The 12852-nt window shown below is 42.3% G+C and overlaps 1 protein-coding gene across 9 annotated transcripts in view; it reads right to left on the bottom strand.

The window, feature by feature from the left end:
* Positions 1 to 4595: 4595 nt before the first annotated feature.
* The window catches only part of GPHN (gephyrin), a 588066-nt gene continuing 579809 nt past the window's right edge, over positions 4596 to 12852 (bottom strand). For 5 of the 9 annotated variants that reach the window (XM_084630610.1, XM_084630611.1, XM_084630613.1 and 2 more), the window contains 4 exons: positions 12537 to 12601; positions 9524 to 9627; positions 7358 to 7454; positions 4596 to 5546 (listed from right to left, as the gene is read on the bottom strand). In XM_084630610.1, coding sequence (XP_084486736.1) covers positions 5413 to 5546; positions 7358 to 7454; positions 9524 to 9627; positions 12537 to 12601 — 400 coding nt within the window. In that variant the 3' untranslated portion in view covers positions 4596 to 5412. The remainder of the gene's footprint in view (positions 5547 to 7357; positions 7455 to 9523; positions 9628 to 12536; positions 12602 to 12852) is intronic. The other 4 variants (XM_084630612.1, XM_084630614.1, XM_084630615.1 and 1 more) reach the window with 2 other exon arrangements.

The following is a 12852-nucleotide window of genomic DNA, read 5'->3' as shown; positions in this document are numbered from 1 at the left end:
AGGGGAGAATGTGAGGAGGGGGGCCTTTAGATGTGGGCAGGCCCACACTTTCCCATCCCCAGTGCTTCAATAAGTACAGGCTAGAATGTGTTGAATAGCCATTGGACTGGTACTGCTACTGAGCATAAGTGTCAGCCTGTAGCCAATCAGGTGGCAAGGTTAATTAGAGAGCTTCTGTCAGGACCAGGTTTCATTGGGTTGTCAGGAGACTGTCTCTGCTGCTGGCTGGCCGCAGACACCAAGTGCTTGAAGATATTCCAGGCAGCGCTGCAGCTCACAGACCAGCATGGAGCGGTGGCTGTAACTTAGATAGGCTCTTAGGGTTGGCAAAGGTATGCTGGGGGCCTCTCTAGCCTCTGGAACAGCCAAGGATCAGTAGGGAGCAAAGGTAACTTAAAGCTCCCTTAGCCCTCTCTCTCCCTGGGTTGAGAGTTTCCAGGGTTCATTCTTATGTTCTAAGGCATAATATCTCAAAACTCACATCATCATATAAACCTTTCATTCTATGAACATAAGAGGAAAGGAGAATTATAAATTTAAAAAAACCAAACAAACAACAAACCCCTCCCTTCCCCAAAAACAGTTTTCTTAAATGGTAGTCACATTAACTTTATTCACAACGCACAAAAATCAGTCTCCCCAAAGACAAACAAGTACAAAAAGAAGCGCAAAAAAGCAGGGGGACAGGAAAAAAATGCTTTTACAGTCAGATATGGGTTGAAGCTAGTATCTCCTTATTCTTGTCTCAGTTCCTGGTTTATCTGAGATCAGGATGGAAGACTGATGTAAAGATGAGGCCTGGCTGTTCCACTAAGTTTCTTCCTCTTTCCTGTGGCCAAAAGCCAGCTGAGCCAGTGTCAGATGAGCAGGCTGATACTAATCCAGGACTGGCTAGGGTTAACTTTCTTAAAAGGAACAGTTTTGACCTGATGTACAGTAAGCTTCATGCCATAAATAAGGATAGGAAAGAAAAAAAAGATATTGAAATGCCAATAGACCAAAGTTGGCAAAAATGCTCCCTTAACTTCAGAATCCTTTAGCTTTTTATAACTGTATAGTCCTTGGAAAGCTTCTCAGTCCTTGAAAAACTCTGGAAAGAATTTCTGTAATCAGTCTTTTAACCCAAATAATTGTAACCCAGAAATATATCAACAATAGTCCCATTCTCAAAGAAAAAAAAAAGGCTCAAAACAAAGGTCCCAGTATGTATTAGGTTCTTCTTAGCATGACTTTTGTTAGGTGGTGCATAGTCCAAAGACCTTAAATCTATTACAGCATCTCTCTTGGAGATAGGCCTTGTCAGTTGGCCTCATTGTCACATCAGGTTATGAGGAGGATTGGGCACTACATGGCAGATTCAGAAGGGCATTGTGTGTGTGAGATGTGGAAGACAGCATAGGAGAAGTGAACCAGTGAGTAGTCAAGGTGGGCACTGTTGGGGCAGTGGAGGAAACTGGGGTGGAGAAAGAAATTGAAATTGCTGGTGATGGTTAGAGAGGGAAAATGTGGTTACACAAAGAGGAATTTAGTCAGGACATGGGGGTTATGATCCTAACTCATGATAAAGGACATGGAAATATTTAGTAATCATAAATGTTGAGAACCTTGGTTTGAACCCCCACCTCCCAAAACCAACCAACCCAAACCTACTATCTGCAACAGCTTGGCATCATACTGGATTCAGTACTGACTCAGAGTGAAAAGCTCACCTACTCACCAAAATCTCATTGTTTTCTGGCAGAAAGGTTCAGTCCCATCTATCCTCCAGGCATCTCTTCCTTCCATCTCTGCCTTTATTGTCTAAATACCATGCATCCTAGCCTCCAACTACACATAAAGTAAGAAGTCTCCCTCTGGACTCTAACTCATCACTGAAATTCAGTCACTTCTTGGCCAATCACAGTGGAGGGAAAACGGACAGTTTCGGGTCCTGGGCTGTGCTGAAGCAAATATGAAAATAACAGTAAAGAAATATCATGGAAGGGAAAGTAAATGCAGGGATACTGTAACTGCTGGGATACTACAATTTTTAAAAGTTACTGTATGGCTTGTGAAAGAAGCTAAGTTGACATCTCTGATTTATCTGTGGAAGAACTACATCATAGACAGCAGCAGTACAAGCTTCTTCACACCACTGCATGTAGTGGCTCCATCTCTCCCCATAAAAGAAGAGTTAAGTCCTTGGCTTGTATGCTCATCCTGTCAGTAATGCAGTCAATTAAACTGTGGTTTCTGTGTTGCTGAAATCTGCCCTTTGGGAACTGAGAAGACCCTTCCTCCAATACAGTTCATATAGACCACCTAGGAGCCTTCAGATGATAACTTTCAGTTACAAACACTTCAGGCCAGATTTGAACTAGTCACAGAAAGGTTAAAGATTAATTTTCCACTAACAGTCCTCTGAGTCATCCACTTCCCTAAAGGCAGTTGATCTCCTCCATGTAACATGAGAGTTGATGTAGTTGAATATCACTCTACAGTATAGAATGAAGGTTGCAATTGTACTTAGAATCTTAGAGATTAGTAGTGGAAAAGCTCTATTAGGTCATCTTATCCTTCCAGTTGTCCAATTCAGTGCAGCAAATTTCTATACGTGATATTACCCATAGTCCCAGTAAAGGTTCTGGTATCAGGACGCCAGTAAGCACATAAGTCACTGTAGGATTAGCCCAATTGGATGAATATGACTTAGAAAGACTCTTACATAAGCTTCTACTGCTGTGCATTGCCTTGTATACAGTGCTGAAGAAATCCCAAGACTACAAGACAAGTGGGGAACCAAGTCAAAAAAGAAAAACAGAAAAGCCAAAATACAAGCCCTACCTTCTGTCACTTTTTATATTTTCTAGTATTATATTGAGTTATGATGAACGTTACCCTGTTGATAGTTCTGGGTCTGAAATACTCTGATTATCCGCTGGAGAGGTAAAATTAGTGCAAATACCCCTCAAACTGACCTACCACTTTCTCATTCCTGAGCCTGTGTGAGAGGATCGAGACCCATCATTCCTTGACTTCTTTTTCGAAGCTGCCAACAAGACTGTAAATTATTATGTGAACATCTGTCCACTAGGAACTGTTCTGAGTTTATCAATCTATTTTACACAGGCCAAGAAATATTGTTCAGATAGTAACGCTGTTCGGTCACTAACAATCTAGGCTTGGTAGAAAGTGATTTAAAAGGCTCCACAGCCTATTACCAACTTCCTGAGCCACCTACACAACACACCCTGTTGCCCTGGATACTAATCCACATGTGAGGGGATTCTCAGAAACTTTGACGGAATAGGGTCTGGCCAAACATGAATAATGTGCCAAACCAGTTACTGTAGCTACGACATGACTGTTCCCTGGCATTTTTACCTTTAAATGTTTTAGTTATACACAATGATGGTTAGCTGGTTGTTGAGATGAGTTGGCTTGTTCTACACTGACTGATACATAATGTTCAACATTGTGTTAGTTAACATGCTTGTTCACAGCCATATTCAGACAGAGTGAAATTTTGTAAAAAAGACCAGGCCTAAGGTGGCTACTTGTACATTTTCTTGAGTCTTGCTATCTTTCTCTAACAAAATGTTCCAACACTATGAACAACCTGCCATCAGATTGTTCTTAGTAATGTGGTTAATAAATCATATTTTTATTTTCTATGCTGTCTGATATTTGCCTTGTAACTGATGTAATAATAATTTGTCTGCATCATATTTAAGAGTCTCACCTTCCAGTGCATTTTGCAAAGGCTTGTTACTTTAGGTCTCTCTCACTAGGTATTTCTGTGGTCCCCATCATTGCAGAACCAGTATCTGAGCATCTCATAAATGTTAATGTATTTATCCTAGCACCCCTGTGCTAGCACCCCTAGCATCCCTGTGAGGCAGATAAATATTATCTCCATTTAGAGGGAGAACTGTGGCACAGAGCAATTAAGTGTGCCCAAAGTCACACAGTGGCAGAGTCTGTGGCAGTCAGGAACTGAAACCAGATCTTCTTAGTTCTCCTCCAGGACCTTAACTACAAAACTACTACAGCAGAATTGGTCTGACTTCATTAATGGAGCAGGCATGATAGCAGAGACTCCACAGTGTAGGATCATTCTAAAGGGATGTAATTTATGGACTCTGCAGCTATACATAGAACACCAGAGCACACAATTTGGGCAAGATGTGAATGGACAAGGTATTAATCAAAGATTCATGAAAAGGAGAGAAAGGACCTATAGTACTAGGTCATGCCACCTCTAGTACATCTCAGGGATTAGTGCAGAATTGTCATGAAATTCAACAAAAGCACAGCACATTCTTCAGTGCCTTTTCTAGTTTAGTTTTAAATTACCCAGTCATAGGTTCTTCCACCTCTTCAACTGGGAGACTATTCCACAGATCTTACACTTAGAACACTCTAAATGTCTTTTTGGTCTAATTTCAGTTCACTCATTATATCACCCTAGACAATTCCTTTTATCCCAGCCATTCCCCCCAAAATTGAAAGAAACATTATTCCCTATTTTCAAACAACAAGGCTAAAACGGTGAAATTTTAAATAATGATCAAGGAATTTTTTTTATTCATTTAAGTTTCAATATCATTACAGAAAATGTTATGGTACAGAGTTGTTTAACATTAGTTTTATTTCTTTGCTCATTTGATTTCCACATGAATGCTGGTAACATTAATATCTGTACAAGATCAGTCTTTGATTTTTTTTTTTTTAGTTTTTAGTTCTGTACATTTTAAATGTATTGGTTAAAAAGGCTGTCAGCACTTAAGGAAGCAATTTTTTTTGTTTGTTCAAATAAAAGGTATCCAGTTACTGCCCAAGAGTACTGAGCTGGGTGGCTGTTGGGCCGAGAGATATCCCTGAACGCGCAGCGAGGGAGGAAACCTCGGGGCTTGATCGGGTTCCCAGTGCAGCCACTCTGCTTTTGGCACTGTGCACATCAACACGAGATACAAGATAAAGAACAAGCAGAAGCTCTCTGTGAAGCAGTTATGAAGCATACTAATAAGGGAAATCCAAGTGTTGTCTACGCTAGTATAAATAAGCAGACAGCCTTGTTTTAAGAGCATTAGTTGTATCTTAAAGATGAGAAAAAACACAAGTTCTGCAGGCACCTACTGCTGTCTACTAAAAGCTACTGCTATCAGAACTAGCATTGAACACACAAAGCAATTGCAAGAAAGGAAAAAGTTGCTTTGATATAATCAGAATAAATTTCTTTGTTAAGATTTGTTTTTTTAAAGTTTTTTTTAAAAGGTATTTATTTAAATTCCATTTGAAATATAGTTCAAGATGTTGACTATACTGATCAACTTTTATCCAAATCAGAAAAACTAGCTGTGCCGTTGCATATTACAGGATACAGTCAATGATATGTGGACATGCATCAAAGCTTCACTCTTGCTGGTGACATCATAGCCTTCCGATGACCATAACATCCACCACCTCGCCCTTGTGAAGCTCCACATACTGCTCTGTCTTTGGAGGTAGCATCAACAGTCCATTGGCACTACGCATACTCATCAGACGACTGCTCATCTGATTCCCTAGAGCAGAATGAGAGAAATACTATGGTTAACACTACTACTCCCACAATATATGAAGATGGAAAAAAGGGCTATTCTTAGGAGGAGAATCATGGAGCTAATTTAGTCATGGAGCGTGGGGTCTGGATACTCAATGGACACATGGCAAATACCTACAGAATACCCAGGAGAGAGAATTTCTCAGCCTACTTTTTCCAGGTTCTCCAAACTTCCATTCACTCACTTGTCCTCCTTGCCATCCAAGCTCCCACATTTCTCCCCCTTACTACCCCACATAGAATCATAGAATCTCAGGGTTGGAAGGGACCTCAGGAGGTCATCTAGTCCAACCCCCTGCTCAAAGCAGGACCTATCCCCAACTAAATCATCCCAGCCAAGGCTTTGCCAAGCCTGACCTTAACAACTTCTAAGGAAGGAGATTCCACCACCTCCCTAGGTAGACCATCCCAGTGCTTCACCACCCTCCTAGTGAAAAAGTTTTTCCTAATATCCAACCTAAACCTCCCCCACCTTTCCATCTGTGTTCTCAAATCTTCCCATTTTCAGGTTGCCTTCCCACCAGTTTCCACTGACACCATAGTTATCTTACAATTTGTAAGAGTATCTAATCCATTTCATACAATAACTAAAAACCTAGCACAATCTACATAATTCATCCGCTCAAAAGAGCTCAGAACTCCCACTCCCATTTGACACCCCCAGCCTTGCAATATGTTGTGAAAGTGAACAATTTCAGCTCTTCTGGACCAGTTGTGAAGCAAAATACAGAGGCAAAAGTCCCAACAGAGAATACCCTGCCTTTGACTTCTTGGTGTTCAAACCTAGGGACTGACAGTGAGAGCATTCCAGTTGGTATCAACTGTCTGCCTGGAACATGAGAAAAGAGGTAGTGCATAAAATAACGAGGAACTAAAGCATGTAAAGCTTTACAGATAAAAATCAACATCTTGAATTGCATCTGTAAAAGTGCCTGTTCAGTCTTTGGAATCAATGGTGTAGAGCTCCGTGTGTGAAATCTACCTATGTAAGCAGTGAGACACAATCAATACTAACAAGTCTCCAGGTAGTTTCCAAGAAAAACTTCATGTAGGATGTATTGTTTTAAACCAATCTGGAGGTGACAAAAACATGGGTAACTGCAGCATGATCTACATCCATCTGAGAGATAGGCAAGGTCAACCTACTAGCCACATGCCGATAGAAAAACTACTCAAGTACTTCTTCTACCTAGAAATCTAGGAGCAGAGCAGCTGAGGATCGAACAGCATTCCCAGATTGCAAATCTTGTGTAAAAAGTGGCATATCTTCTTGATTGAGAGAATAGATACCACCCTCAGCTATCTCGACTAGATGTTTCTCCCATTCAGCTAGCAACATCTCTGTTTATTTGGAATGAAATTCAATCAGCCAGCTCCCATCAATGCCCCTACTTGTATTTAGTCAATGTATGAGTGTGGAAGTGAGCATGTGAGGAAGTGCATGTCTGTGAGCGAGCATAAACAAGTGTGAGTGAATGTTTTTGCAAAAGAACATGTGTAAATGGGCAGGTTGTGTGTATGCAAATGAATGTGTGTCAGGGAGCATGAAGGCAAGCGATCGTGTAAAAAATTGGAGTAGGCTAGCAAGCGTGTGTTCTACAGCATCAGTGAACTTGCATGTAAGTATGTGCAGGTATATGTGTGTGCATGTGTCTGTTGGCAAATGTGCAGTTATACGCATAAGTGTGTAATATGTGTATGTGTTTGATTGTTTGTAATGGTGGGTGTTTGGGAGCCTGTATGTGGTTGTGTCAGCCTACATAAGTGGCTAACCTGTACTCTGTGCCCAAGGCAGTGGTTCTTGGTGATGCCAAGTCAGTATGCACCGATGGTATTCTGGGCGAGGATCCAATTTTACATCACATGATAACTGCAGGAGAAGCAAAGAGAGGAAGAAGAAACAGACTGTCATTCACATTTCATTAGACAAGCTAGACTTTATTCTGCCTCAGTCATCAGCAACAGGATTGTCAGAGTCTGTCTAAAACCCAAGAACTAATACTCCCTACTACTGTCAAAAATTCCATGGACAAGTCAAGTGGTCAGGATCTCAGGCTTATATCTCATTCGAAAGATGGTGCTTCGAACAGTGCAGCTCCCACTAATGACAGTCTGTGGTATCAGTTGGGTATTGACTCAGAGGGAAGAGTGACATCTATTTAATCACCATCAGCACTTCCTACAGCCCAATCCTTGTGAAATCTGATAGGATCACTGGACAGAGTGGCATGACTGGTTGAGAGACAGAAAGAATAGAGCTTGCTGTTGAGATTGCAGGTAGCGTTTGCAGCACTGACAGTTTACAAGTCCATAGATTTTTTCTAAACTGAGGAAATTTAAAACAGACATCATTAAGAGGAGAGAAACATGGACACAACAGTGATTTTATAGACACTATCTCAGAACCTTCCTATTTTCATTCAACATTCTGATGTGAACAAAGAGCATTCTGATAGGTTAAGTAAGTTGGGTTGACTATATGTTTCCTGCATCTCTAGGTAATCCTTCTATACAAACTTAACAGCTGAGAAAAGCTTAACAGAAATCTCCTTTGCTTTCCCTCTTTTTCTTTTCATAATTTCAGTCCACGTGCTTAAACTCACCACATCCTGTGCCCTCCCACAGGCAGCCCTTCCTGCAATTGTCTGAGCTACTCTTTCAGGCACTGCCTTTCTTATGTTCTTATACTATGTCTCTGACCTTCCTAGATCCTACGTGCACTCAAAATTCTGGTAAAAAAAACAAACCCCTGCCCCTGCCATAGTTCTGGGCTTTGGACAGTCAGTTCTTTTAAATGTAACAGCAATATGACATCAGTGACCTTTAAACATTTTAGTACATTATGTCAGCTGCAAGCTTACGAGTGTCAGCTTGGAACACCATCACTTCTTGCTGAACTGCTAGGATTGCTTTTCTTATCCTTCTTGGATTAGACATCAGTGCAGTACTTTTTGACTTGCTTCACTATTGCTTAGTGGACCATGTACATCTTCAGTGGTACCCTATGCACAGCTGGTACATCCAATGAAATGGCAGCACTTCATAGAAACATTGCCAAGTTCAACAATGGCACAGTACCTATAGAAAATTCCAGCCCGGAAAAGTTTAGCCCCCTTCCAAATCCAGAAAATGGCTGGAGGAATGAGCTAGTGGGAAACCCAGCTGCTTATGAAATTCATAAGTGTTAAATGGCCTCCATTGCTCAGTGAATTGCAACCTGCACTGGCAGAAACATGCATGAATGAGATTGATATTACCCATCATTCAAAGTAAAAGGTCTGGGAAAAATGGAACAGAGATGCAGCAATGTGTAAGTGAAAAACATGGATCCATCTTGTAGTGATTTCAGGAGCTAAAATGATCATTAAATGAAGCTAGGAATTATGTTAAATGAGCAAATTTGCAAGTTTGTGGATGGGCCGGTTTGACAGGCCTAACAGGACTCTCTGGACTGTTATGCAGGAAACTGGGATTTGCTTGATTCCTTGATCCAGTCTCCCCTTTCCCTGGGCTGACAGTAGCTTGGAAGAGGCATGGTGGAAATTTTACACTCACCGCTGGGGTTGGGAAGGAGAATGGAGAAAGGGCCTCCAATAGCAACCTCTAAGCCAACCCTAAACTATTCCTGTCCCTTCTCAGTGTAAACACCCATTATATCTTTTCATGCAATTGTCTTATGACCATTAGTTGTTGTTTAATCAAATTCAATGTATATTTAGCTTTTTAAAATCTTTCCAAATCATTCTCCTTTCGTCATCTGATCTATTCTCTGCTGTGAATTCCCTTCAATTTATCGTCATATCTCTAGTGCTGAGATATCCAAAGTCAGATAGAGTATTGGGGGTGGGGGTGGCTCACTGCACCTGTCAGACAGCAGGATCTCAACATGATATAAGAAGCTATATATTTTAAATATAGCCTATATTTGAAAGTCCTTACCCTGGCTTTGATAATGGTGGGCCGAGGATCCAGGATGCCTTGCATTTTCCTCAGTGCTGGGACAACAAAGAGATTGCAGGTGACAACAGCTGATACAGGATTTCCTAGAGAGCAAAACACAACAGTAGTTCACATGTGAGTAATTTTGAGTTAAAATGTGAAATGATGAAATAATCTCACATTTCCATAGCAGGTTTCATCCTGAAGGATTCCAAAGAGTTTTTTACACTATGTACACAGGAAAAACTTCACTTAAATCTGGAGTGGCATATGGCAGTTGTTAAGCAGTACACAACTATACTACTAAGGAGTTTAGGACAAGAAGTGAAGCAGAGTACTGTATCCAACTGAAATTGAAAGGGAAATTTAGGGCCGCAGAATGTAATTTATCAGATTATAATACAGACTAGACATTGGGCTAATACCTGTTCTCTTGCAAAAAGTTTCATGGGATCTTTAATGACTGCACATGCTCAGATTCTTTATGTATTCATTGGGAAGTTGGTTTTTGGCAGTATAATGCCCCCTAACATCATGCCAGCAAATTGTTTTAGCACTAATTCAGAGGAACTAGCACCAGCTACTGAGATTAAGTATTGACAGAGAGAAGAGTGCCACCTACTTTTTGCCAATCACACTTCTTGCCAACACCTGGGCTGGCCTTGGTGACAACTCTAGTTATCTACATTATACAATCAAGTAAATGCTCCACTCATCTCCCTCCTGAAAACAATCAATACAGTAGAGAAAGAAACCCTAAGCACATATCTAAAAAAATAAAATAAAAAATCACGATCTCATGAAGAAGTGCAGTTCTTCTGTGGTCACAAACGCATGCAAGGTAAACGGAGTAAAGCAAGTTCTTCCTAGTTTCAGAATATGCAGCTTCCTGTCCACACTGCTAATGCAACACTGAGGGTAGGTCTACACTACCGCTTAAGTCGATGTAACTTACATCCCGAGCAATTCAGGATATATCAACCTGAGCACTGTCCACACCGGCACTATGTCAGCGCATGCAGCTGCACCGATGTAGTGCTTCTAGTGTAGACCAGTCCTCATCCTGTGCCTATTGGTTTTCAAAGAGATACAGCAAAGTGAGGTAATACTGCCCTCTTTTGGTTCATACAGCTTGAGCATGCAGTGTTGTTGTAGCCGTGTTGGTCCCAGGATATTTACTCCTGGAGGAATTCTGTGCACTGCGCATGTGCAGAATTTATGTCCCCCACAGATTTCTTTGCTTCCCCGCAGAAAAATGACTTTCTGATGGGAAAGCAAAAGGAAGCCACAAGAGCGGTCATGCGACCCTCCCCAGCAGTGTGAGGTAGAGAGCAGAGGTATTTATTATTAGTTATTTAGCCGGCAGAGAGGTAAATAACTGTGGGGCAAGGGTTGAGACTGGAGAAGACCCAGATGGTGCTCCTACTGTGCGCTGGGCTCAGCTGCCAGTACCTGGGCTGGGGAGGACGGGACCTCCTCTTCCCCTGCATGGCATCCGGGGCCATGTCAGACCCATCCCCAGATTTCTCCCCTGGCTGTAGGAAGCTCTGCAAACTCCTCCCCCCATGCTTCCTGCATCCATCACTTCTCAGCTGCAGAGGAAGGGACACTGTACAGGGAGCTGCTCCCCCATCCACCCAACCCCTGTGCATCCAGACCCCCTGACGAGCCCCACTCCCCCTGCACCTGGATCACCCCAACGAGCTACTCGCATCTGGATCCCCACACTACCGAGGCCCATCCAGCTGTACCTGGATCCCCATCCCACTGAGCCCCACTCTCCCACCATCTCACACACCCACACCCCCATGTCAAGTTCTATCCCCAGATCTAGACCCCCCACGCCCGCTGAGCACCAACCACCTTCACCTGGACCCCCTGCAGAGTCCCATTACCGTTGCACCCAGAACCCCCCCCAACAAGCCCCTATGCATCCAGATCCCCCCGCACCCAGATCCCCCACTGAGCCCCCACACCCAGACTGCCCCACACAGAACCCTCTCAACCCACACCTGGATCACCCACACTAAGCCCCACTTGGATCCTGCCTTGCTGAGGCTGCCCACCTGCACCTGGCACAGAGGGGCAGGGCCCTGGGATGCTTACGGGGCAGGCTCGGTCCTTGCGCTATGTCTGGGTTGGGTGCAGCCTCACGGCTGAGTCTGTGTCTCGGGAGGGAGCTGCATAATGATCTCTCATCTCTGTGCTGCCAGTGGCCTGTGCTTCCCAATGCTATGCTGGAGCTTCCAAATTTATTTGACAAATAAAATTTGCAGAATTTTGAAGTATTGTGCGTAGAATTTTTTTGGTCCAGAATGCCTTCAGGAGTAGATATTAAAGAGACAAGGTGACAATAAAAGACATTACCTCACGCACCTTGTCACAGCTTGAGGATGACAAATAAGACTACAGTTCTGTGACATATTCTGGGACTGTCTAGTTTTTGTCTATATTAGTGGTACGTCAGATTCTGTGATTTAACTAACACAGATATTCCTGCAGAGAATATCTATTGGGAGGGTGGGGAAATAGGAGGAAAGGACAACTGCACAATATTCTTTAAAAAGACAAAGGAAGTCTCTGGATAGAAGAACTGTAGGTCCTGTGCGCCATCACATGTTAGACAGAGGTAAGAACTCTCTAGCATACCCTCAAATAAACCCTTTCCTGAATAAAAATTGGGGGTTTCAGAGTAGCAGCTGTGTTAGTCTGTATCCGTAAAAAGAACAGGAATACTTGTGGCACCTCAGAGACTAACAAATTTATTAGCGCATAAGCTTTCGTCCGATGAAGTGAGCTGTAGCTCACGAAAGCTTATGCTCTAATAAATTTGTTAGTCTCTAAGATGCCACAAGTCCTCGTTTTCTTTTTAAAAACTGGTGGGAAAATCTCAAGTGTTTTGTGCTTAGGAGAGCAAGTGCCAGGCCTCTGACCTTCATGAGGCATCCTGGTTTTATTTTATGGATCTCTGTACCTGTGGAGAGCAAGAAAAATAATTACAAAAATATCTTACCTGGCAGTGCAAAGATTATTTTTCGTACACCATCAATATCCAAAGTTGCAAATGTTGTTGGCAGGCTAGGGAAAAAGAAAGTTGTTTAATAAATACACTGAACTCATATCTAACGTGGCTGTGCTATTATAATGTATAGATTACCTTCCATTCCTTTCCTAATCTGAAATTTTCCTTCTCTTCTTTATTGTCACTGCCTTTTTAACCCTTAGAGCACTGTGAGCATAATCATCCTAATTAAATTGTGTTGAAGAACTTAAGCTGATTAAATTCATCTCCTTGTCCTCATCCTTCCCTCTCTCCCAGCAATCACCTT

This window comes from Lepidochelys olivacea (genome assembly GCF_965140295.1).
Source record: "Lepidochelys olivacea isolate rLepOli2 genome assembly, chromosome: 6".
NCBI classification, from domain to species: domain Eukaryota; kingdom Metazoa; phylum Chordata; order Testudines; family Cheloniidae; genus Lepidochelys; species Lepidochelys olivacea.
The sequence above is the reverse complement of the archived record's forward strand: the minus strand, read 5'-3'. Positions and strand labels throughout refer to the sequence as shown.